The sequence below is a fragment of the Fringilla coelebs genome (genome assembly GCF_963513975.1).
Source record: "Fringilla coelebs genome assembly, chromosome: 1".
Classification (NCBI taxonomy): Eukaryota; Metazoa; Chordata; class Aves; order Passeriformes; family Fringillidae; genus Fringilla; species Fringilla coelebs.
Window position 1 is genome coordinate 41,025,037 of NC_140028.1, and position 27,047 is coordinate 41,052,083.

At 34.6% G+C, this 27,047-nt stretch overlaps 1 protein-coding gene across 2 annotated transcripts in view; it reads left to right on the forward strand.

Annotated features, from left to right (window-relative positions):
* The window catches only part of RB1CC1 (RB1 inducible coiled-coil 1), a 66,798-nt gene extending 40,320 nt beyond the window's left edge, over window positions 1–26,478 (forward strand). The window contains exons 14-24 of one of the 2 annotated variants that reach the window (XM_084207520.1): window positions 1,713–1,839; window positions 6,883–8,798; window positions 12,591–12,750; window positions 14,977–15,085; window positions 15,200–15,440; window positions 17,004–17,055; window positions 18,102–18,149; window positions 20,999–21,057; window positions 22,816–22,952; window positions 24,496–24,566; window positions 24,911–26,478. In XM_084207520.1, the coding sequence (XP_084063646.1) occupies window positions 1,713–1,839; window positions 6,883–8,798; window positions 12,591–12,750; window positions 14,977–15,085; window positions 15,200–15,440; window positions 17,004–17,055; window positions 18,102–18,149; window positions 20,999–21,057; window positions 22,816–22,952; window positions 24,496–24,566; window positions 24,911–24,988 (2,998 nt within the window). In that variant the 3' untranslated portion in view covers window positions 24,989–26,478. The remainder of the gene's footprint in view (window positions 1–1,712; window positions 1,840–6,882; window positions 8,799–12,590; window positions 12,751–14,976; window positions 15,086–15,199; window positions 15,441–17,003; window positions 17,056–18,101; window positions 18,150–20,998; window positions 21,058–22,815; window positions 22,953–24,495; window positions 24,567–24,910) is intronic. The other variant, XM_084207521.1, reaches the window with a different exon arrangement.
* Window positions 26,479–27,047: the final 569 nt, after the last annotated feature.

Sequence of the window (27,047 nt, forward strand, 5' to 3'; positions counted from 1 at the left end):
GTGGTCAAGGTGGAGAAGTGCCAACCAATGGGCCAGAAATGGGTAGTAGCAAGTTGTATGTAAGGTCCTGCCTAGGAGGAAATCTATCAGTATGACCACATTCAGATCATCATCCTCCTCCTAAAAGAGATCTGCAGTTAGAGATTTGAGGTTTGCTGTGATTCCTCTTTTTTGGTTTTTTGGCTTTGGTTTTTTTGTTTGTTTGTTTTTTGGGTTTTTTTTTTAGCTCTGAGGCTGCAGTCCCACAAAGCTGGGATTGCATTTCTAAAGGAAAATGCAAGAGGAGGATGCTTCACTGTCATCTGTCAGGTCCACCAACAGTGTCAATCTAATGCCTGTTACTGATGCTTAAGGCAGGAACTGGATTCACTGCTTTTGTTCACCTGTGTTTTGGACTGGCATTCTTTTTGATTCAGGATTCCTGGCTATCTTTATGGTAGTGTTGGTGGAGTCAACAAGTGTAGTGAGCTTAGTCAGCATCACAGTGGATTTGCCGTAGGTAATTTTATAGCTGATGTACCCTATTAATTTCTCTTGTTCTGCTCCTTGGGTTGTTCCTCATCAATTTTGTGGGGGGAAAAGTGCAGTTATGGGATCTTATTCCTAATGTGTGCCTGTTTTAATTTGTAAGAATTTTACAATCTTTCTGGAAGTTTTTACTGAGTTCAGGAAGCATTTTGCCCTGCTATTGTCAGAAAACCAATCACTGACTTAAGATGTTTTATTTGAATTGTAGTGACATAGCTTTCCACTTGATGGCAATAGAGGTGGGATTATGTCATACCTCCTGGTTTCTGGGCTCAGGGCTGCATTTGATGAAAAATACAGAGGATAGTGGTGAAATTGCAACTTGTGTGGGCAAAAGCCATCACACACCTTGGGTAGATGCTGATCTTCAGAAAAAAACTTGAGAGCAGTACTTTTCTTTGGTGTTTTCATTTAATGTGTAAAGAGCAAGCAATAAGCAAAACTGAGACCCAGCACAAAGTCCTTTTCTATCAGCACTGAACCTCTCAGCTGCATAATTAAAATGATGTTTTAATTTACTTACAGTGCTTCCGTCTTCTGAAATTGTGTTTGAGCAATGATTGAAATCTTAATTCTGCAAAAATACACTTAATGCCATTTGCCCTAGATATTGAATAGAGAATGCAGAATACATTGAAGTGTCATCTGCTTTTACTGTATTGTTAGTGTAGATGAACTCTTGCTCCATGTTTTCGGTTTATCTTTCCACACTTGAATTGTGATCAGGACACATTAATCAGTTGTTTAATTTAGGTTACCTATCATGAAAATAAAACAGTAGAGAATTAATTGCTTCTTCAGAGGAGGAACTGGATTGGAGAGAATCCAACTGGAGACAAAATATAGTCATTTGCAAATACAAGTGCTTCAATCAGAGATCTAATCACTTCTGTTACTGTCATTGGAACTCTAGGTACTACTGGAAAATGCTTTCCTTGGGAGGAAATACTGGAGTTACTTGTTCATTACTGTGACTCCTTAAAAGTGCCCAAGTTTTTAATTTTAAACAAAAATACCAGGGAGTCTTTGTAGAGTTTTTTCCCATATAAAATAGATGAAATTAAGAACATACAGACCTTATACAGAGGCAAGTTTAGTGTTGTTGAAACATACACATAGTAATTTAATAGCTTGGAGTATTAAACTAACAGTGTGGAAAAAAGTAATCCTGTACTGTTTTTAAGGGTTCCCATACTTTGTGACTTTGAACCTCTTCACCAGCATGTACGTGCTCTACATAACCTGGTCAAGGCAGCACAGAGTTTGGATGAAATGTCACAAACTATTACAGACCTGCTGAATGAGCAAAAGGTATTTTTTCTTTTCTTTATCAATAAAAAAAGAGAATATTATATTTAAAACAGTAGAATATTTTAAAAACATTGTTTTATCAAACACTTTAGAATGCATTTGTTTTTCCTGATGTGAAGATTAACTGCATAAGTTTTCTTTCTAATCACGAACTAGTAAATATTCTGAGAATATTGAACGGATGTTGATATTCCACAGAAGTTGCAGAAGTAGAGTTGCACTGTTTATATTTGTTTTCTGTCACTTTCAAATCTTCTGTCTGCAGAATGTATGCATTTTGCCTTCATTGCTTTAGTTTGTATTCAGTGAATTTGTAATTTCTCTGGATTTCTGCATTGTTTCTTAGGTCCTTTTGGCATAAGCAGTTAAGGAGATTTTAGGGCTTTGGTTGGCTCTTGTGCAGTCTTTCTCTTTGAGTACAGAAGGAACAGATGGTAAAAAGATCCTTTCCTAGTTTCACTCTGCCTGTCAAACAGAATCTTTCCCGTAGAAACGATTTTTGCCAATCACTTTTGCTTCTGTGCATGCAGCCTCTAAATTCCATAATACACCCAACAGGTTCCTTTTAGCTTCTGTCTGTGGCCTTTCATGGGGAAACACCCAGTGTTTAGCAATGTTTAGATTTTTTGTGAAGTTGACTGCTTCAAACTGGGTTTCTTTTGCTGTAGAAAATCAGTAGGTTTTCCCAGGGGCTGTATTATTGTCTGCAGTGTAAATTGTTGTATGCACTTGGCTGACTGGGAAGCATCTTATATAACAGATAAAGCTATGGGCATGTTTAATTTTGAATAGGAATTTCCCCCTTAAACCAAGTGACATGAAGTTCTCTCTCTTTTGATTTCTTCAGGATTTGAACAGGAGATTTATTGAAAATCTTTTATTTGTGTAAAATATGAAATCTGGGCTGCTCTGTGTTCTGTAATATAGAAAAGGTATATTACTTAAGTATTATTTCCCAGCTATTTTCTCTCTTTATGAAGATTGAAGATTGTTTTTCAAATGCACAGCGATTAAGAATAAGAATATTAGGGCCTGAACACTGTAACAGACATTGAAATTGCTGGAAGTGAAATTCTGTGAAATTTTGGTGTTTTCTGAACATGCCCTTACAACAGGCTTTGCTCTAAAATATAAACATTCACTCCCAATATGGAGTCACAAATCCTGAAATTTATCTTGTAAGAAATTAAGATTGTGACAGTTGTTCTAATAAATGAATTTTTTCATGAAAACTTGCAGTGTCAGAAGAATGTGAAATTTAGGTTTTAATTGAAAATACTTACAATAACAGTAGAAAGATAAGCAGGAAATATACCTGAATTTGTGAAGTTTGTAATTTCTCCTCCTTTCTTCAGACATGTATATCTGAAAAAATTTATAAGTATCTCTGGCTGTACTGAAAAAGATGTTTGCCAAGTCAAGAAAATGCACTCTTTTCTTTTGCTTTTGTTTGACTAATTTGGATTCTTCACTCACACAGAAATGTCAGGTGCTTAGACAGATTTGGATAATTGTCTCTTTCCTTAGAGCAAATTGCATTGCACAATCAGAGCTGGGCCATTCATGATGTCATCTTGAAAATGCCCATCTCTGTGTGTCATTTCAGTGATTCATTTGAACTCTTTTTGGAATTGAAGCAAACAGATTTGTCAGAGATTTTTTACTTTTCAAAGGCAATGTTCTTTTTACTACTTGCAAGGTCATTCTCTGTGTTGTTTTGCTCTGCAGCTAATATAGAATTTTTTTAAAAATTATACTACTTTTGCCTGTGTAGAATTACTGAAGTAATTTTTAAAATGCTCCTTTTTATATCTTCAATATTGCTGAGAATTTCCAATAAATAATTAGAAGAATAAATAAACATTTAATAATTGTGATGAAGATACCTACATCTTCATGCATCCACTTTTTCTGGTGGTGAACTGTCCCAGCTTGGTGCAGAGTTGGCTGTGCAGGTGTTGAGTGTTGCCCATATTATTATTCTCATACTCTACAAAAGAGACACATTTGACCCTGGCATTTCCTTTTTCATACTAGTGGCAGCAGAAGCTTTGTTATTCAGATTTGACTGGGATAGTTTCCCTGGTTTGTTGGTAGTGCAGCAGTTGAATTCTGTCTGGGTCAAGTGGAAGCTCATCCCTACTGCATCAGCCACAGCAACTGTCTTATGATAGTCACTTTAGGGAGGAGGGAAAAGTTGTGACTGCAGATAAGGGAGTAAAGAGCAAGTCAGAGGAGATCAAATTACTTACTGGGGGTGTTGAGAGTATTTCTTTTCAAGTGTCTTCATAACTTATTATTTTAGCTTTCAGGTTCATAGAACATTAATGATAATTTTCTACTTTAGTATTACATTGGAGTAGTTAAATGACATTTTTGTGGATATTTGTTTATTTTGTTAATACTTTGAAATCTGTTTTCATTTTTAAGACCTTCTGCTTATTCTTTGGAATTTAATAGCCTCAAAGATGTTGCTGTGCCCTCCTATTTCCATAATACAGAGTTTAAGCAGGTCAGCAACTGGGTTAAAGATATCCAGGAAAAGCTAAGGTGCCCATGGGTTAGATGATTAAGGTGTCTTCTCAGTGGTTAGTAGGTAATTACCATACGCAGTCCTTTGGTATTAAAAGTTTTTGTTGTAAGGGAAGCTGGCTTTTCAAATCAGATCATAAATCTACCATTTCTTCTAGTTGAGTTTGGAATTGAAACACTGCTTAAAATCTTCCTGAGAATTGCAGCATCCCTCATTATTGTTTTTTGTAGTAACATAATTAGAGCAAGGCACGTAGTCTTGCAATACCTGAGAACTTGGAAATTAATTCTGGTTTTCTGTCTCTATTTTTTAATTGTTTGCTCTTGACTCCTCTTCCTTTGTCATTACAAAAATTAGTGTATGACATGTGGATACATTGCTGCCTGTAGATTGTAAACGGACTAGATGGCAGGCACAGGCTTCTCAGTAAACAAAGTCTTCATATAGTTTCAGACACTCAAAATGTGAGGTTTAATTCTCCTCTAAATGGTAATCAGGTGCTCTCATTAGACTTCCAACTCACCAAAGCCACTGCTGAGGCATGTAATGTGCTACAGCCCCTGGTCATGAGGAAACAAAGTTCATTATTGTTCCATGGAGTGACTATTTTTTTTTTCTTTATGCTAAATCCTTACTCTTTATCTTCTAGGATGATTCTGCGCAGGGTTGCCAAAAGTAGATACTATCATTCCTTTGCATGTGGGTTTCTGTAGGACTTTCCCATATTCAAAGTCTTTGAATTGCTTTTTCTAGTGTATGGTTGATATCTGTGATGATAGTTTTTGTTAGTGTTTCTGGTATATTAATGGTAGATGTTTGTCACTTAAAGCATGCTTTGAACTCAGGCATGTATCAGCATACACAGTACGCTTCAACATCTATTTTTGTAAGTTTTCTTAGATAAACAATGAGCTGAAATTAAGTCCCAGGGAAATACTTAAACCTGGGCTAATAGAATCATTTAAAAAGGAGCATTTACTTTTTTTTGTCTCATGTCCTGTTCACTTTTGGTAAATACAATATTCTGGATGCAGCGACCACAAGGTTTTTTTAACAATGTATTTAAAAGTCATTGTATGATTTAGATTTATAAAGATGTGAAAGCTAAGAGAGCTGAGGTGCAAATGCAACTCTGCTAAATAGATGAACGTTGGAACTGGAAATAGATTCCTCTTAAATCACAGCTGAGAATTGTTAAACATGTTATATCTCCTTTAAGGAATATTTCCTTGGTGCAGAGGAGGGTAAGGTTCCTTTTTGAGTAACAATCATTTGTACAAGATGGGGACAGCAAAAAAAGGCTATTTCTACAACAGCAGATCAATGTTGTCACTTCTGGGATTTTTGCTGTTGCTGAGCATTTATTGCCAAGCTCCACTAACTGTTGCCAGTCAAGTAGCTGAATTCAATGGATGGCAGAGGTTTCTTCAATAATAGCTAACATAATAAAGAACACCAGACATGCAGGCAGTGTGGACGATTTGGGAAAGAGACATGAACAAGATCACAGAATTATCAGCTGGAGGCAGTGTTGGATTTTTGAAGAGCACCCTCAGATTTCCAGCACTTTGAGACTGAACATTCTATGGGAATTTTCTGCTAGAAAAATTCCCGTGAGTTTTTCTTCAGGAACTATTTCTTTTCAAGGTGGTCACATTTCTTATATGAATAAAATGAAACAAGTTCTTAGTGATGAAGGATGGAAGAGCAAGGTAATAGATGAGCTATGGTGTTACAGAGAATGCATCTGGGATCTTTCAGAGCACTGATATATTCTGAAAACTTTGCATCTCTTCCAGTTTGTGATCCTGATGATCCTGTGCAAACCCCTTAATTGTGTGTCACAGCTACTTGCCTTATGTATTTTAACTGTATGTGTTTCACTGTAATTTTCCTAGGAAAAATTGCTTCGCTATCCATCCTATTACAAACTTTTTCAGGAATGCGTTCTTGGTGGATACTGAGGCTGTACATTGCTTTTTGGCTTACACTGGAATGTGTTCTGCACTTGCTGAAGCTTAAGGTTTATATTTTTGTCTTAAGAATCTATAGATGTATTGTCAGCATTAGGACTTCCATAGTCCATGTTGTATATGATAGTTAATAGCATAAGGTACTAAAGGAGTTTTTAATTACAATATTGGCAATAATCAAATAAAAATATTTTAGTAATGAAATTATTAGGAAAACAGAAATAAGTAGGCTGTAAAGAACCAGTGCCTATTTTTGACTGGTAAGATACAGTTGGCTATGCTCTACATAGGACTTTCGGCTAGGGGAACATTTAGTATTTATTTGTTTACAAATGATGCTCTTCTGAAACTTAATGGAAGATCTCCTTGATTTTCTGCAATTTTTGTTTAAGTTTTAGTAGTACATATTTTGGATTTTTACAAATAATAAGGGTGATTTTTTAAAGTTCTTGTTTTGCCTGGTGGTTTTGAATTAATTTTTAATATTAACAGTGCTGCTTAACACTTTGTGTTCATTTCTTCTTTTATAACTTGTAGGCCTCCAATAGTCAAGCATCGCCACAATCTGCTACCACACCAAGGATGGAAAGTACTACAGGAACCGCAATTGCTACCTCTTCAAGAACTCCTCCATCACTCAGTCTTCAGGGTCCTCTGTGTCCTCCTGTGTGTCCCCCAGCTCCATTGGAAGAATTGTCTCCAGACAGCATTGATGCTCACACGTTCGATTTTGAAACTATTGCCCATCCAAACTTGGAGCAAGCTCTTAAGCAAGGATCATTAGACTTGGATTCATTGGCAGAGAGTCCAGAATCTGACTTTATGTCAGCAGTAAATGAATTTGTAATAGAAGAAAATCCAGTGTCCCCTAATGTCATAAGTGACCCCCAAAGCCCAGAAATGATGGTGGAGTCTCTTTATTCTTCAGTTATCAATGCAATAGACAGTAGGCGTATGCAAGATACAAGTTCTTGTGTAAAGGATGTTTCAGTAGAAAATGCTTCTCTTAGTGTTTGTGTGGAGAAGTGTAGGGTTATTGCTCAAGACTCAAAGGTACATCTAAGAGGTATAAAAGAAGATCTTTGCCATTTCAGAACGCTTGTACAAAGAGAACAGTGTGACTTTTCTAATTCTTTAAAATGTACTTCCTTAGAAATAGTAAATACGATTGAAAAGGTAAAGCTTTCACTTGAAAAAACGCTAAATGATAAACATCAAAATGAATTGCAGTCTTTGAAAAGTGAGTATGAAACTAAAATTAATAAATTATTGGAGGATGGTGAAGAAAATAAAAAGAAAATCAAAAAGTTAAAAGGCGACCTGTTAGGTCTTGAGGAAGTTCTTCAGAATAAGAATGATGAATTTGCAATAGTAAAGAATGAGAAAGAAGCTGTAGTTTGCCTTCAGAATGAAAAAGACCAGAAATTACTTGAATTGGAATGCCAAATGGAGACACAAAATTCTGAAATCAAGGAACTGAGGCAGTCACGTGAAATTGTTCTTGAAGACTTGAAAAAACTTCATGTTGAAAACAATGAGAAACTACAACTCCTGAGGGCAGAACTTGAGAGTTTAGAGCAAAGCCATTTAAAAGAACTGGAAAGCAACCTACAAGCCAGGCATTTACAGGAATTTGAGAAGGTCCTAGCTGAGCACAAGGACTGTTTGGATAAATTAAAAAAAGAGAATGAGCATAGACTTGAACAAATGCAGGAATCTCATGAGATAGTTATGAAAGAGAAACAACAACAAGTAGAAGAGTTACAACTGAAAGTTTCTGATCTGTCTGATTTGAGGTGCAAACTAGAAGTTGAACTTGCCCTGAAAGAGGCAGAAACTGATGAAATGAAGCTTCTTTTGGAAGAAAGCAGAAACCAGCAACAAGAGACCTTAAGATCTCAGGTTGACAAGGAAACGGAAAGCTTAAGAAAGGAGATAGATAAATTAAACAATAAAATACAAATCAGCAGTGATGAACATCAAGTGGGCTTATCAGAACTGAGGACTCTGATGACAATTGAGAAGGATCAATGTATTTCTGAGCTAGTAAATAGGTATGAAGAAGAATCAAATTTGCTTAGAACTGAATTAAATAAAGTAACACTTCTTCATCAAAAAACTGCTGAGGCAGAAAAAAGACTTTCAGAGCAAATAACAGAACTGCAAAGTAAGTTAGAGTTGGAAATGACTGCCCTAGAGAAGGAAAAAACAGAAAAATTGTCTCTCTGTGAGCAGCAGGAAAAATATGAAGCTATTATCCATAAGCTAAAGGAAGAGAAAGAACTGTTAATATCAAACCAAGAACAAGACAGGCAGTTGCTCATTCAGAAGCTCAATTGTGAAAAAGAGGATGCAGTACAAACTGCTTGTAAAGAGTTGGAATTACAGAGGGAAGCAGCTGAAAAAGGGCTTTTGGAAAAAATACTGCAACTTGAGATGCAAGTGAATCAGAGGTACTGTAAGAATTAAGTTACTGTGTTTTCCTAGTATTTTAATCAATATGGTGTATTCATGACATGCTGTGCAGTAACTAAGATTGTTGTATTTGTAATAGTGTTTATCTGTATTAGTTTCTGTATTCACATTTCAAAATGTTTATAGGTAGTGGTGTACCCATTTTTGTAGTTAACCTCAAGGATTGTAAAATATCTTACACAGGATTATTTCAAGACAGCAATGAAGGTTCTATATTTCAGTCATGTTGAAGGAATGTTTCCACAGTAGCAAATTGCAATTTTGATGGTCTTAGCCCCGTGCTCTTTTCCCATCCTTTCTCTGCTAGCACTGTGGGAGCGTGCAGTGGCTGGCTTTTAGGTAGCCTGGTAACTTTCTTTATTGGCTAACTGTACACCAAGTTGATGATAATGGGGCCTGAAAACTTGCATGGGAATTTATACAGGATTGACTGAGAGCTGTCCCATGGCCACATGGACTTCCATTGACTTTTGCTGCCCCACTTACCTATTTCAGGGTCTTCGGTTTGAGCTTCTTAATGAAACATAAAGGTGCAACATAATCTTAAAGAATATCCTAATATCACCATTTTTCTTTGTTAATTTCTGCGGAGATTTTTCCATTTGAAAAATATATTTTTCCCTAGCCAAGAATGCATAGAATTATTCTTTCTATCGTATCTTACATACTTATGAGGTTGTAATGCCTGCCAACAGCTTACATTATGTTGTTATAGAATGGAAATAGTAGAATTTTTCCATGTGACTAAGGCTGAGCAACAGTATTTTTAAATGCTGGCGTTTATCATTTATGTTCTTGTGGCGTGAATCAGTGCAGAAGATAGATGTTGTTTGTAAAATATCTTAATAGAGAAATTTTTTTCCCAGGTATTAGGCTATACCAAGTATGTGAAAATCTGAAAAGATCAATAAAATTGACAGAATCCAAAAATTGACATAAAAGCAAGAATACTGCAAAAAATGAGTACAGACTTTAGATAGCTTTTAAATTTTTAGTATCAATGTACTGTTAAAAAAAGGTAGGAGAGGGGAGGTCATTCAGAGTCCAACAGCGTAGTCCAAGGGAAATGGACTGCGTCACTGGAATTGTCTGCTACCTCAGGATCTTCACATATGAGCAAATCCATCATTATGTGATTTTGTGTTAGTGCCTATGTTTGTTTGTCAGTGTATAAAGAAATGCATCAAGATAATATTGTTTCTTTGAATTAAGATTGGGATATAATGAAATTTAAGAACAGCCCTTCTTAATTGAAGAAAATATTCTCTTAATGAAATATGGTGTGATGAGAAGAAAAATGATAAATTCTGCATTCTTTTCCTTTTCTGTGTATTTGTGCATTGTAGAAATTTGAAGAACTTGACTCAACAGGAAAAAGATGTAGCTGTGTCATCAGACTTTTTAAAAATCCACCTACACTTTGAACTTGTGATTACAGCTGCGTGTATTCTTATCCAAACTGGATAAAACAGACAATATATTTCAAAGAAATATTATCTTCTTCAATCTAAAGAAGCGCTGTTAGTTTGTTACAAGTTCTGTAAAGTAATTTAATTTTTAGTGACATTGAAATATATTTTGCTCCTCAGGCTTCTTTTGATGCCTTTATTCTGCTGTTAATTTTTTTTCCCCTAGGAATCAAGATGTACTATGGTTTTATCTCCAAAGGGCTTATATATTGAGTAAATCTGTCCTAAGATTTCAAAGTCACTATTTACTTGTTTGATTTTTGAATTCCTAAAGCCCCAAGCTATGTCAATAACTCAAGTTGATTTGTTATTCTCACTCATTGTTTAGCAGTTGTAATGGTAGAAAACAACTTCTATTTGGCATGTGACTATATGTTTGTTGTTTTCTGCAAGGGTAACGTTATGAAAGCCATTCAGAAGGTACAGACGGAGAGAGGGATTGTTAAATTTGACCTGAGTATTGCACTGGTGTCAGGAATTTAGGTTTTGAACTTCCGTGAAAGCTAACAAAAATATTAAGAGGCAACAAAGAAATGTTTGCTATCCATGCATTACCACAGTATAAAAATTAACAGGGTTTGGTGTGTCTGAAAATCAAGTCATTTTGATTAAGAAAGATAATAAAACTGCAAGGCATTTGTAGTTTCATTTACTTTTTCTGCACTATGTAGTAGTGCAGAAAGAGTAAATGAACAGTAGAGAAAACCACAATATCTTTAATGACTTGTTGCTAAGCATTTTGAAACCGTTTTCTGGTTAGTTAAAATATCTATAATATTCTAAAGAATGTTAAAAGTAGACTAGGAGTCCCAACTGCTTCAAAGATGGAATTACTGCTTTGGTATCTTAATCTTTGTATTGCCCAGCCACTTCTGTCAGACCACCATATGTAGTGGAGCTTCACAGAGTGCATGTCCTCTCTCTCTCCTAGCTAGGTTTCATTTAGAAATAAAGTGAAATTTGATCAAGCACAAAAATGTTTACTTGGTGGCACAAAAAAAATTTGCCTGAGCGTTTCATGATTTTCTTTGCTTATTTTACTTCTGACTTCTAGAATGTCAGAGGCTGTTTAGCCACTCTGACAACTTCAGTTGGCTTTCAGAGCTCTTTTATTTAGAGCTTCTCATGGGTTTTTTGAGTGCTTAGCTGCTGCTTAATAGTTTGTATATTCACTATATGCCCATGTGTTAGAACCAGTAGCAGCGTTGTTAAGTACATCCTTTGTCATCTTAGAGCAATGCAAGCATTCGCTTGCAAAGAAACCCCAATCTGAAGATATGTACTTCTGGTATCTTGAAAATAATAAAGTTAAGCATTGTCATTGTTGCTGTAGTTGACAAGACCTTTTCAGATTAAGTATTTAAACCAACTGCCCGGTACAGTTATGAGGTATAAAAACTGGTAATGTGCTAGCATCCTTTGCAGAGCAGCAATATCCTTTACTTGGCTGTCATTTGCAAGCAGTAGTCCAGGCAGTCCATCTGAGAAGCAGATGATTCCTGCTTTGGTTTAGTTCAGCAAAGAGCTTTGAGTTTAAATATGATTAGTTGCAATATCATTATGGTTTAAATATGATTCTGGTGCAGATGAATAATAGAAATTTAAAATAATACAATTTTCCACAATTGTTGCCCAGCAATGGGGTTTCTCTATTCTAACGTTCTTCAGGTGCGTTCTTGATAACTCAAGCCAAAACACAGAAGACTGTAGTTAGTTTTTGCCGTGAAAAATTTGTGGTGAAAAATACTTGGCTTATGTAACATTGTTTCAAAAGCCATTTGAGGTCATTATCCTGCCGTTGTGACTGTTGATGGTTTCCTTCCTTTATGATCATCACTGCTGTCCTCCAGATTCTGCAGTGTGGAGTTTTGAAATTCCCATCTGGATTCCTTAGCATCAGATTTCTGCTGAATTATTTTCCTTATGTGGTATTTCTGAAGGCTTTGCATTTTTACATACTAAGTATCTTTGTGAAGTTGATAGTTTCTTTTTACCACTTTCCATACTTACTGTTAATTAGTAAAAGTATAAACAAAAGTCCTCCCCCACAACAAAACTTCAAAATTAGAGCCAGCATGCTATGCCAAAGACACAGAAAGCCCGAGTAAGAATTTGTAAGATGCTCATGATTAAAAGGTAGAATTGATGTTAGTAATGGCTTAATAGTAATATAGTATATTAAATATTTCAGAAACAATGTCTCAAAATGAATGTCTGACTTTGTGTGTGTGTGTGTTTATTTCATGTATTGTGGAACTTGGTATATGCTGCACATTTAAAGCCTAAACATTTTCTTTTAAGTCCTCCTGCTGAATCATCTGCTGAATCAAACTTAGTTGCTGAACTTCAGGAGAAGCTTCAGGAAGAAAAAATGAAGTTCTTAGAGCAACTTGAAGAACAAGAGAAAAGAAAGAATGAAGAAATGCAGAACATTAGAACATCACTCACTGCAGAGCAGCAGGTAAAGCTGATGTTTTAAAAAATTATTTTTGCTCCCAGGACAATCGTGCTCTTTCACTGCTTTGAAGTTAGAGTATGGTTTTCTCTTTTGCTCTGTAACACTTCCACATTCTAAACTTGTGTGATCATCTGAAATCAGGATATGATGTGTTAATGTAATCAAACATTTAAGCATTAAGAACAAAACACAACAAAGAAACAAAAAAAACTCCACTGGGAAAAAACCCCAAAAGACAAAACCAATTACCAAACAGCTGGTGATCCAGATTCAATTTTTGTGATTTCTTTTGCTTAAGTGCTTGGAATCTATAGTCATTCATCTCTTTAACTGCAGAAAGATACCAGGTATTAAAAAATCTGTGGACAACAATAAATTAATTATTTGCAATGCTAATTGATCTGGAATCAATTAGTATTTCACTGGCTTTTAAAGTTTATTACCATTGACAGGTGGTGTTTTAAGGTTCAAAGCATAAACATATTGTATTTTGAGGTTCAAACAATGTATGTTGCATTTTATGTAACAAACTTAAAGCCACTGTGTAGTCCTTATCTTGATGAAAAATCACGTTGCACTGGATTATTATTTCGCATTTATATCCACACATTTTTTCCTTTCAAAACATCTTGAGCCTCTTAGTTTCTGTAAATGAGTCTTGAGTTCTTAAATTAAATCTGTTAGTAACAGCTATTATCTGCAGCTTTGTTGCATTTAAACTCAGAGAAAGGATTTTCTGTTTTAAGCACTTCTCCTTACTGTAGCTGTGGTAGGATCAAATAAGGACAAAGAGACAAGGGTGGTGATCAGCCAGCTTGGTGAATGAATGCTGTGAATCACTTGATGCAGGGAGTAGGGAACACAAAATTGCAGATGGCTGTAAAGAAGGGGGTCTTACTGCAATTGGGCTGCAAGCATTAATGCTGAAGTTAGCCTTACATAGCAAATCTAATAGGAAAGTTTTCCTAGATTGGTAATCATTTGATTTATTTTTTCAATATTCCTTAGTATTCCATTTTCCTCATTATTTAATAGTATTCTTCATTTCTGCAGCAGAGTGTGGAAGGGAGGGTTCTGAGGCATTTACAGCAAATTCCAGGGAATGCTGGAACTTTAAAAAAAAAAAACAACAAACAATGAGCAACCCCAAAAAAGACCTTAACCAAAGCAAACAAATACCCCAAACCCAGAAAAACGGTCTATCAGTCGATGCTGAAAGTTTGCTTCATTGGCTGTGCTGATTACTGAATATTTTATCTATTTAGTCTTGCCTTTGTCTTTTTTGGGTTTTAGTTTTTTCCCTCTGTGAAGTTTTCTTAGAGGTGTCACTTATGCTTTTGTTAAGCAGACATATAATAAAGTTATATATAAGTATATATGTTATATATATGTATATAATAGTTTTGTTATGGAGACACAGAACAAAGGCTGCTGTGCCCTATCTAAGTTGTGTAGCCCACTACATAGTTTGCATTTTCAGAATTGGCATCTATCAAGAGAATCTTCAAAGTCACAGAAAAATTAAAAGTAATTTGAAATATCCTTTTAATAGATGGTTGTTAGTAGGTTTTGTCTGTCCCTACAGCAGCTCCCTAAGAGTTTAAGGGCACAGTGATCAGTAGAAGGATTGAAGAAGGGGAAAGATTTGTTAGACTGGAGCTGAATGCTATGCTGGCCGCTTTTTATGTTCAGCTATCCAAGCTATTAACCAGTATTCCTGTGTATCTTTTGCAATAATTAGTTGTTCATTGAGGAATTAATGCATGACTTGAAATGTATTTTGAATTCAGTTTATAGTGTACTGACAATGGTATTTTTCTTTGTCATTTTATGTAACATGTCTGGATGCTGTTCAGCTTTATCTTACTAATTTGAACCCTTAAAGTAACTGTTTTAAATATAGAATGTTCAACTATTTTACATTAATTTTAAAGAAAAATCAAGAACTTATGGTTTTTTAAAATTACTTCTTACTGTAATACTTGTATGTATAAGGCTGGAGGGAATGAGAGGGTTAAAAATAAAATTAATTACAAAAAAATTTAAAGATAAACAAAAACAAAATGTACTGGCATTTTGTCTCTTCAGCAAAGCAATAAGTAAAAATGTTATAATTTCTTCTTTAATTATGTTGTAGAAAACTGAAATGCATGCCCTCTTTTGTACTATTTTGCATTACATTTTTACAGTACGTTCCTTGTTTCAGTAATACTTCCTTTCTGTTTTCAGACCAACTTTAACACTGTTCTGGCAAGAGAGAAAATGAAAAAAGAAAACATAATTAATGATCTTAGTGACAAATTAAAAGCGCTTACACAACAGCAAGAAAAAGATAAGGGTAAGCAAAGTTCCGAAGAAGTATTCATCTTTTCTAAGAGGACTGTTCCATTCTTTGCAGATGGGTTTTGATCCTTAGTGTTGCTGTAATTAAAAGAAATTCTGTTTGTCATAGATTTGATTGAAACACTTTCTGAAGACAGAGCTCGCTTACTTGAAGAGAAGAAGAAACTTGAAGAAGAAGTTAATAAACTGAGAAGTAGTAATTTTTCTCCATCAACCTACTTGGCAGCAGCGTCAGAAGCTTGTGGAGCCTGTGCAGCTGATGTGCCCATGGACACAGAGAGATTGGGTGCTGACTTTGGGGCTGAGGGGAGAATGGATTCCACAATGGAAACCAGTATGATGGCTGTGCAGTAAGTGTGGAGCATTAGAGTAGAAACAAAGCATGCTCTTGTTCTAGAAATGCGTGAGGTACAGATGAGCATGTTTAACTCTCCTCCTGCCTTTGATGCTCTTCCTGAAAATATTCTTTTAAACATACATGTACATACAGTTGTGGTGTCACAGACATTAGGAATGTGTGAGTTTGATGACTTTGAAGTATGCAGCTTCAAGGTGAAACTTGGCCCCACAATCATGATATAAAAGAATATACCTAAGTATACAAAACCTAAGTCAGAGGGAAAATTGTGATGGTGAATGAACTGGGAGGCTGCATGTTACTGACACATCTTTTGAACAGTGTCTCACTTTCATGCCACTAGCATTTTAAAGAACCTCAGGCTTCTCTCCATACCTTTCACAGAAGTAAGAAACCTGACTGGCAGCCACACAAGAGGAACAAGGTTTTAATCAGAAGAACAAGAGCAAAATTGTTAGATGTACTTGCATTGACTTTAGTCAGTGTACATCACAACCAATGCTGCCTAACCCAGAATCACATACCCAGAGTATTTAACAGCTTTGTGGAAATGAAGATTAAAACAGTTTGTCCTTCCCAAGCTAAACTTGCACTGATAATAAACCAAGGAAATACCCCATCTTTAAAAAAAGAGCTGTTTCTTATAGTAATCATTCTAGTCCTGCACTCTCAAAACAGATGTACAAAAAAAAATAAGGTGAGCTTGTGAAAAAATTATAACCCAGTGTATGATTAGACAGAAACTTTCGCAGGTTTCTGTTGACTGCTTCCTATTACATGAGAGCTAAACAGCCTTTTAACTGAAATGAAGTAATGATTAGTATGGTTTATTTATAATCTGTTAGCTTTTCTGATAATTTTGATGGGATTTATAGCATGTTTCATCCCAAAACTTGTCTGCTTTCTCAACCAAAACAGTGACTAGAAAATTATTATTTCTTTCCTATTTAAACTGCTCTTAAAGTACATTATATAACTCTTTTAGGAATTACTGTTTATGTTCTTAAACAATTACTTGGGATGTTAGCATTTGTTTTATCATACCCCAGTACTCAGTTTATCCCACAGATGAATGGCAACAAGTAGTAAGTTCACATTAGTGTCTCTACCAGAGCGTACCAGGGCACTTCAGAATACTCCCCAGTAGCCTTTGAACTACAAACCAGGAAAATGGGGCATGATAAAGCTGAATTGCAATAGCAGGGATTAACTGTCAAAGCATGTGGGGCTGTATCTTTGATCCTAGTGTCTTGAAAACAACGCAAAATACCAAGAAATACCCTGATGTACCTTGATAAACTAATCAATGGCTGTAAATTCACTGGCTTGTTACAAAAAAGAACCTCCTTGGTTTAAAGAAAGGGAAAAAATATCTAAAATCCCAGTCAGAAATATTGATGCTGATTCCTAAGTATCTTTCTATGCTGTTTCTTCTGTGCTAGCAAATATATAACACTCTTCACTGAGTGAAGATAACAGGTGGGTGTGGAAAAGACTATTTTTTATTATTAAAAAAATGTTAGTTTTTAACCTGTCCATTTTCTTTCTCTTTTAGTGAAAATGTTCATATGTCTGAAGAAAAGCAGAGGATAATGTTGCTAGAAAGAGTGAGTAGATTGTTTGTTTGTGAGATTAAATACTTAATGACTAAGTACTTAAAAGTATGTACATGTGAAGTTGTGCTGTGGTCAGTTATATTCTCTGATGCAGTATAGTGTCTACAGGGATTATAAAAATAATTTCAAGGAATTTTTTTCATTGTACTTTTGGATTACTGTAATTCACTGAAGTAATTCAAGATAACTATTAAAATACTACTCCTGGCCTATCTTTGTTACATTTATGTGGGCTTTAGTACAAGTGACTGTTCTGTCACTCTTTTTAGGAGTGACAGATCATTGATACAGAAAATTTATATAGGAAAAAAAGTTACAACTTCTTTTTCTAATTAAGAAATACAAAACAGCTGGACAGGATTTAAGATTGATTTGCCAGTTTCTCATAAAAATGGGTAATTTTTTCCTCATAAGCTGTGTTCTTGGTAAAATGTGAGATTAACCTCTAGTAGTTACACTGGAGTATTCCGGATTCTAGTAATTTTTAACTGGCCAGTCATATCTTACTTCATCTCAGTTGTCTTTTTGGAGTTGAGCTTTTTTTTTTTAAAAAAAAGGTGTCATTAGCTAGGATCACTTAGACTAAAATCTGGAACCAAATAAAGAACAGGAATGCTTTCTGTTAATGGATTGTGACACTGTATGAAGCAACTGCCTCGGTGTTTCTGACTATGAGCACGTACACGCTTTTTTATGTGATTTGATTACAAAGCATTTGTCATGGGTAGAAGCTATAACATAGTAATATATTACATTTCTTTTGCTGTTCTATCATTTACATGTTTTTCTAACTGAAAGAGAAGTATGACTATGCAGGTACAATTTTAGCATGGGAGTTTGTAGCACTAGGATAATTCCTAGACATCAAAGGGTGTTTGCATGTCTTTGTTCAAAAGATGTTTTGATAATTGTTTTAGAACTGAAGGACATAGTATTGTACAAGTAGTTGGGCTCTAGTCATAACAGAACTTTTTAAAAAAATATTTGTACTGTATGAAGTGTAATATCCAGTTAATCAGATTAAGATTTTATTTTAGACTTTGCAGTTGAAAGAAGAGGAAAATAAGAGATTAAATCAAAGATTGGTAAGTATTTGTGAAATCCATTTTTTCAGCCTCATGAAGTGTTAAGGGAAGTGGTGAATAGGTAGTCTGATAACCTTCCAGATGTATATGGTCTTGGTCTTCTCATGGAAAAAGGTTCATAGGACTGGAGAGTGACTTTTTCCCAAAAAATACAGACCATCCAGAGTTGGGATAACGGGGTATTAATTTCCAGGGCAACATGACTCAGTTTTCAGCAGCAGTAGATTGAAAGCCAGTTTAAAAGAATATAAATATGCCTGCACTTTAAGTGTAATTGGGAGTTCTAACAATAACTTCCAGATGGTTTTGGAAAAACTGCACCTGCCTGCTGTAATTCTCCCTAGTAGCTGGAAATGCAGGCAGGCAGCCCCCATATAAAAAGCTACAGTAAATGTCTATGGAAGGAAAAATAATTTAGTGACAGAGTGCTAAATGATTCCTGTAGTATAAATTCTTCTCCTTTTATTTATTCACTCTTTGTCCATGCTAGCAGGTCTCAATTTTAAGTCTTAAAAAAATTCATGTGTGTGTAGGAAACAGGCACATCCTTTGGTTGGACTGGCCATGGAGATCACACTTTCTTTAAGTGACAGGTGACACCTAAAAGTTTGGTAGGAACTGATACCTCTGTAGTGGGAATTTAGACTTCCAGCTGTAAGGAAGGATTGCAAGACATCTAAAAGTATAATTTTTCAAGGATTATTTTTAATTCAGAATGTCAGTGAAATACACAGAATTTAAGTGTAGTTTTTACAATAAAACTCAAAATACACCTAGACAGTTTTCTAAACCTCTCTGTAGATTTCCTGAATCAAACCCTTGATCTCTTGTCATATTAGAGTAAAACAAAATGGAAGAAACACTGTGTATGAGACAAATAGAGGATTATTCTTGTTATGATTAATACAAAGCCATGTAGGAGAAATTGGTGGTTCTTTGGTCTCTAAAGTGATTCAGATTTGATTTCTAAATGGAACTGCATATCTTTTCAATTCCTTATTTATAAAGTGAGTTTTTATTATTTGTCTCTTCATCCTTCTTTCCCTCCTCCTCCTTTTAAATGCACTTCTAAAATTGAGATATACATCAACACTTCAATACCTGTGTTTATTTCTATTGAGGTACTTCAGATAAAGAGCTCAGAAGGCATTATGTGTGAAAAAGAAAATCTTCATAGGTCATTGGCTTTTGCAGAAGAACTTGTGGGTTACTTCTACAAGGAGCAAAAAGGAACTCCTTTTAATACTTGGAATCTTATTACAGGATTTTTGTTACAGTAAATGGGTTATTGAAAAAGGGAACAATTTTTTCTGTATAAAGGCTATTATAATTGTATTAATAAAACATTCCTTACTAGGTTTTAATGTAATTATTCTCAACATTCTAGTTTGTTCTGTTTTTCTTGAAGTTAGAAGTTAGGGAAAGCTACAGAAATCAAGCTATTTTGTGTTTTCATTTAACACTTACTCCAGTTTGAAAAATAGCATATCTGTATATCTGAACTCTCAAACACTTCTGTGAACAGTCTAAACAAATTTGACAATTTCATGCTAGCTGTGACTTTTTCAAGAAAGAAAGGTAGCCTCTAAATAAATGTTTAAAATAATAAAATATAAAAATTAAAAACAAAATTCTGAAGTTGGATCCTTTAAAGAAAACTGCTGAAGGTGTCATCAGAATTTGAGAGCATTCTGTGATGCACTGCATTCAGTTTGGACCCATTCTTTGAAGAAATGAAGAAAATGAGCTGTGAATAGGCTTCAGGCTCATATGAAAGCAGGCTGGTACTGCCTCTGGGGAAGGCAGGGGGCAGGATTGACAATAGGAAGGAAATTTGCTGTAGGGAACAATATCTGAGTTACAGCTGAAAAATCACATGCTGAACTTCAAGTGTGAGTAATCTAGATTTGAATAGCACGTATAAATGGTCCAGGAAGTAGGAATGGATGGAAAAACTGCAGGACCTCTAGTCGGAGTTTCTGTGGAGCAATTATGAATAGTCAGTTGTAAGGAGGTTACCAGAGGGTAATGGAACTGATACATTTACACCCAAACAGCTTCCCCAGCTAGTTACCTGCCCGTGGGATAGGTGTTTCTTTGGAGATAGAAGTAGCCCATTGTCATTTCTTATCACAGTTCTTGTACAAACTTTGTGTGCACTTATGTTTATTTTCAGGTCTAATTTGTCCTATTAAAGTTGTTAAATGTGCCAGTATTTTATTAATTTAAACAGAATTAAAAGCAAATATACATATAGGATATAATTCTTATGTCCAAAACCTTACAGAATTGAACCTGTGTTTGGTCTTAGTAAATCTGATTCCAGGTTTGTTCTAGCGAGTGCTGCCCTGTTGATTACCATAAACTTGAGATTTTGTGACTGTAGAAAAACTATCGTGAGCTCAACATCTAGAGTTTAATTGTAGTAAACATGTTGAATCTCTGGCGTTCTACCATCAGCCTTTTCTGGTGCCAGTGACTTCTCTATTAGAATGGACAGTTTTATCATGAGTCTTTTGTATGTCCAGAGTAAATCTTCACTGGCACTGATATAAAAAGCCCTTCCCAATTTTAAATAATGAGGAAGAAGTTAGTTGTGCAGGAACTTTTATAATCAAAGGTAGCTATTAAAAAAAAGGTACAATGATAAAAACCAAAACCGAACCACAAGCAACTAAACCCACTACAGAACAGGATCACAAAAGTATGGTGGGTTTTCTGAGTGAGTATAAAATCTGCAAGACTAGGCACTGTTTGAAATCAATGAAAAATCATCTTGCCGTACTCTTACCTGCAATGTACATTTCATCATAGCTTGCCAGTACTTTATAGCTTTTCTCTTTTTATAGATGTCCCAAAGCATGTCATCAGTATCCTCAAGACATTCTGAAAAAATAGCAATTAGAGAGTAAGTACATGTTAATTTTCATATAAACAGATGGATATGCTTGCAATAAAATAAGTGTATAGTTAATGCTGAAATTTTTCTGTTCTTGCTCTGTGGTGAAAGGATGCATAGATCACTATAATTTAGCTATCAGCTATTGAACAGTCCCAGCTGAGCAAAAATCAAATTTTATAAAACCTTTCTGTAAACAATGAAATGGCCTTTTTGAATTCTCTGTCAGTGACTTTGTTGAATTCCATACTTCAGAGGATTTCTAGAATTCTGAGGCTTTTTTTAGATTACTTTTTTTGTTTGCCTGTAACCTTGAAGTCTAAGAAAAAGGAAATCTATTCATCCTGAATATGCATAGTGCTGTATTATATTTCAAGAGAAGTCTTCCAAGTTCTTGTCTTAATCTAACTGAATGAAATAAAACTAACTGAAACATTTTGTTAGGTATTATCAATCTGTTAGCAGCTGCATGTAGAATTGTTGTTGGAAAAAGAAGTATTCTTGGAAAATGCGAAAGCTACAGACAACTTCTTAATTAATATTAGGTCTGTGTATTACTTGAATCATATAAGAAGTCTTTGGAGAAAGAAAACCTGCACAGATTTTTCTATTGATGTTTTCTGAATTACACCAGTTTTCATTTTTGCTGTAACAAGATCAGGATGTGAAGAATAATTTTTTTTTCTCTAGCATCTGAAAATTATCATGAATGTCTTGGTAGTTTTTGAGGAGGAAAATGGTATGAAAAAAGAATTAGTCTGTCCAGTAGAGATGTTTTTAAGTCAATATAGCATGTCTTCATAGTAAGTCTAGGCAGAAAAGTTTGGAGTATTGTTTATTTAATCCAAAAATGAACTTTAAAGACAATGACCTGAATTTCTCTAGATATACTCAATTGACTGGCTGTGTATCTGTAGTCTCCTTCTATGGAGAAGTTTTTCACTTTCTTTGCACTTCATCCCCAGAGGAGTAGTAGTAGTAGTAATAATAAAAATTTAATAACTATTCCTACAGCTCCCTTGTGATCTAATGCTTAATTTGTAGGTAATTTAGACTTCTTTTCATTAAGGGGTAAATAATTTACTCGCAACACTTTACACCGTGGAACTGGAAGTTTGGAGACAGAAGTTGCTCTCTGAATTCTGTAGTTGAAACTTTGCATGAGAACTTGTGTTTTTGTGTTACCCTGGTGTCAGAAAAGCAGAGTTATAAAACGTTTTATGTATAGTTGCCACAGTGTTTCTTTGGCTTTTCATCATTTGATCAAAGATAAACACTTCATCCCTTCTTTTTCTTGTGTGCTTAAATTTTAAGATTGGAAGCTGCATAAATGTTCTTGCTGTATTTTTCTGTGTTCAATTTTACTTCAGTTTAAAATAACAAAAAAATGTTTGTAAACACCACTACAGTGACAGTTACCTTAAGTACCAGTGAATAAAATTAATACAAAATTGAAACACTAGCATTTAGTTAGGTATTTCTGATTATGTTTTAAAGGAAAAATGACAGTTATTTTGAGAAAAACAATTTGAGCTGATGGGTGTAGGACAATTCAAAAACACTTTTTAAAGATAGCCTGCTTTTGTTGTCTTCAAAAAATAGGAAATGTATATGACTTGGCATAGCATGTGGAAGTGTCTGCTGCTCTTCAGCTTAGTCTATCTCATTCAATACATGGGGGGAAAAATGTAGTGTAATTAATGTAGCTTTAAACTTCTGTGCTTTTTTTTTTAGTAAAGTTCTGTGATTTTATTTTTTTTTTCCTAGTTTTCAGGTTGGCGATTTGGTACTCATTATCTTGGACGAAAGGCATGACAACTACGTGTTGTTTACTGTTAGTCCAACCTTGTATTTCTTGCACTCAGAGTCCCTTGCTGCACTGGATCTCAAACCAGGTGAGTGTGGTAAGTGTCAGATTTTTTTCTAATTATTTTCTCCTCTTACAATTAACAGTCTTAACTTTCTAAAACTAAGTGATTTCTAAGTATGTATGTGATAAATACAAGAAGAACATATTAGTTGTCAGCTATCTTTGTAGTTTTTGCTACTTGTTCTAGTGCAAAATATTTTTCAAAGCAGAACATTTTTAATTAAAAATTTATATAGATCTTAATATCTTAGAAAACTGGGGAAAAATATCTGCATCTTCAAAGTAAGCTGTGGAAAAAAAAAGAGGAAGAATATGCCTATTTGGTACACACACAGAGTATGTTAACATTCCCATCAGGCTGCTTTAACTACTCAACATAAATAATAAATAAAAAAAATGTAGACGACATTATATGGGAGTTTGCAAGCAATATTTTTGCTCACAGTTTTTCCACCAAATTAAAATAGTATTTATTATAAATTTTCAGAGAAGACTTCCTGTATTTCTTTGTTTATGTTCAAGTTGATGATACAGTAACTTTTTTTTCTCCCGTAATTTTCAAGGCTTTTTGTTGGCTTTATTTGGCAGCTATCTAAACTTAGCAAAATTGAAATCTTTTTAAACGAGGAAAAATAACAATGCTTTGCACTAAACCATGGGCTCTGCATGAAGTGGATTAATGGAAATGTCTTTAAATGATCATGTTTTTTGCAAACCCACCTATGCTCCTAGCTTTGTAAAAACATCTAAGAATGTGTATCAAAAGAAAATTTGCATTAATTCTAACCTATCAGTGAAAGTTTGTGTTATTGCATGTCACAAGCTGTCAAATAATTTCCCTGAGCAGACTCACTGTAGGTTGCAGTTATGATGCCAGATGATAGATCTTGAATAACTGTATTCTCCAGAAGACCACTAAGCTCTAACTGGATTATTGTGAGTTTGCTGAAGGATCTGTGCCATGTGTCATCTGTGAAACCTGAGGGGAAAATGCCTGTCTTGCTTCCAGATGTAATATATTCTGACCTATGGCATTAGTAGTGCATACATAGCTGTGTGAAATATGGTAGACTTTTCTTACTGGTTTTTGACATACATGATGTAAAAGCCATGTCAGTTTGTATGTTACTGTGAGTACTTAATTCACTGACCTGTTTTTAAATGGACTTATCTTGCTCTGGTCCTTACCAGTTACTGAATAGAGTTCATGTCAAATCTAAGAAAACTGCAGATAAAACAAATATCCAGACTTAACAACTGCCTGAGGGACACATTTGTCTCTGTCTCACTGCTTCAGAAAACTATGTCTTGATTCTATTCCTGCATCAGGGAAGTGGGGAAAGTAAAATTCTGAACACTAGTTGTATTTGTGATAGCTTAAAATTAGTGTTGGCCTAGGTACTGCAAATTATTGTTCCGAGGGCCACCAAAATGTTGCATTTAAATCTGACCTTACTTAATGTTTGTTTGTTTATTTAAACTGTTAAAAAAACCCTCTGATTTTAATGAAAATATACTGTAATATCCTGGTACCTGTAGTTGCTTATCTAAAATGTTACATACATTTTTCTCTTTAGCATCGGGTGCATCTAGGAGACCGTGGGTGCTAGGAAAAGTGATGGAAAAGGAGTATTGCCAGGCAAAAAAGGTAAGAAAATAGTAATGAGAAATCATATGTGATTAATAGAGAAAAAAGTATATTTTAGTATTTTTAACAGTTATGACAAATTGTCTCTGCATAAGAAGTTAGCTGAAAATTGTCCTAAGTTCTGCTATTCCTACTTTTCTTTTTGAGTCAGTGAATTGCAAGTGCAGGAGAGCCAGAAGGGTTGAGCAAGCAGTGGGTTGGGTATTTGCATCCACACTGTCCAGATCCCTGCCAGACTCCTAAGGGTCTCCTGAATACTGAGTAGTGGGAATAAGTTTGAGCTTAAAAGGACAAAAATCAGTAGAATAATTCCCCATTTTATTTTTTTTATTCTTTTTTTGCAGGCACAAAACAGATTCAAAGTTCCTTTGGGTACAAAATTCTACAGAGTAAAAGCAGTACCATGGAACAAGAAAGTATAACACAACAAAGTTTTAGTTCATTCTGTCTCCATTCTTTTTTGACTTGTCCTTCAGTGCTCGTTCATCGCTCCAAATACCAGGCCATCTTTTTATACTGAGGTCATGTGACAAGATACGTCATTGATGTACTGCTTTTACTTTTTAACAGGTGACATTTTAGAAATTCATCAAAAACTCTGGCCCTAACTGCTTCAATTTTTTTACCCAGATAATTTTAAGAGTGTGGACCAAATGAGTTCATTTTCTCTAAGGGCAGCCACATGAAACATGGTTTGTTTGCCATGTTAATTGCCTGTTAAATATACATTAGCTTGTATTTAGATGTTAAATGTTAGTTACCATTATTACCAGCATATGTCCTTTTGTGAAATCATTATCAAAGTACTTGCACTCTTTAACAGATTCTTTATATGTGTAAAATTCATCAACTATTTAAAGAGGGTGTTCATTGCATGCAGATAATCATATAATTTTTCTTCAACATGAGTTTGCCTCAGTAGATGAATAAAAATAACTACTGCAGCTTGTTTCATTACATGAAAATGCTCTTTAATGTTAAAAAACCCTTGTAATTTGATGGACTGATTTTGAAAATCAGTCACAGTTAGATCTGCAATCTTCAAAAGCACTTTCGATGGATTGATCACACAGATTCTGAAGGGAAGACACCTGTGCTGTTTATTCAAGATGAAGCACTTGTTCTTCCCAACAAAACAGAAGTCTTGTATTAATCTATTTAGAAAAATCATATTGATGAAATTGTATTTCATGGTTGAGTTTCAGGAAAAAACTCATTGTACATTAACCATACAAGAGTCATTTAAGTAACAAATTATTGTAATTGTAAAAGACATGTAGAATTTTAAAACAATAAAGATTTGAAACTGTATGTGTTTGAAGTATTTGTGTGCCTTTTAAATACTTTCTCTGATATTTATTTCATGTTAATCTGTTGCATCTTTATGATTCCTCCAGCGGTTTCATTACATAGAAATAATCAAATTTTCTACGAGAGGTAGTAATTTTCAAAAGCATTTGGGAATTACAAGAATTACCTTGTAATTATAAAAATGAATTTAAGTAGACAGAAATTTTAATTTTGTCAGCATATTAAATGCATAAAAGACTTTTTTTTAGTAGTTATACTGCCTACATTTTTAAAATGTAGTCTTATTTATTTTATTTTAAATAACAGTATAAAAGGGATGTACTATAAATATGTAACCAGTGGGAAGTGAATTTATGAGTTCAGCTATGAGCTTATGCCTAGGATTCAATCCATAGAGTTATTCAGCTGTGATTTATCTTCAGGTGTGAAGTGGAAGAGGAAGAGATAAAGAAATGACCACATGAAAATCTCAGTACTTCTGCTCATATATTTCAAATAATATTTCTCTAGGCTAACCAGTCCAGTTGAATACCCAGAAACATCTGTATATGCTTTATTTAAAATTTTGTTCCATAAAAAATTTAAGTTCAGATTTTTATGAAATGCATGGGCTTGTAACTGTATCATATCTTTGATTAAATAAATCTAAGACAATTGATCTGTGGAAAACAGAATGTCATTTCGTCAAGTTGCATTCTTATCTGGTTGTTAAATTTACTAGTTGAGGTACTGACTTTTTAAAATTTGTTTTGTAACGTGGCTTACTCTTCAAGAATAGTATTAACATAGTCGAGTACTGCCCACTGTCAAACGTGTAAATAATGTAGATCTACAGGACAGGTTTAATACAGAGAAACAACCCATGATGCAAATTTTTTTTAATCACTGAATTTTTCACCTTCAGCTAAATGGGAATTCAGTTCTGTCAGCAATTTGGTGGTCTTGTACCTTAAGTCAACTTAGTCACAAGTGGTTTAAGAAGTTGCATGCATAGTATAACTCATTGCTTTTAATATGCCAAATGTTTAGAAGCCTTGATATCTTTTACCCATTGACAAAACTTTGCCAGCCTCAGATACTACTGCTGTAAATATTATAAGTTTTGCAGGGATTAGTTGGAAGCCATCAGGCTTTGCTAAGAGTCACTGAATCTCCTTCCAGTTCTGTGAG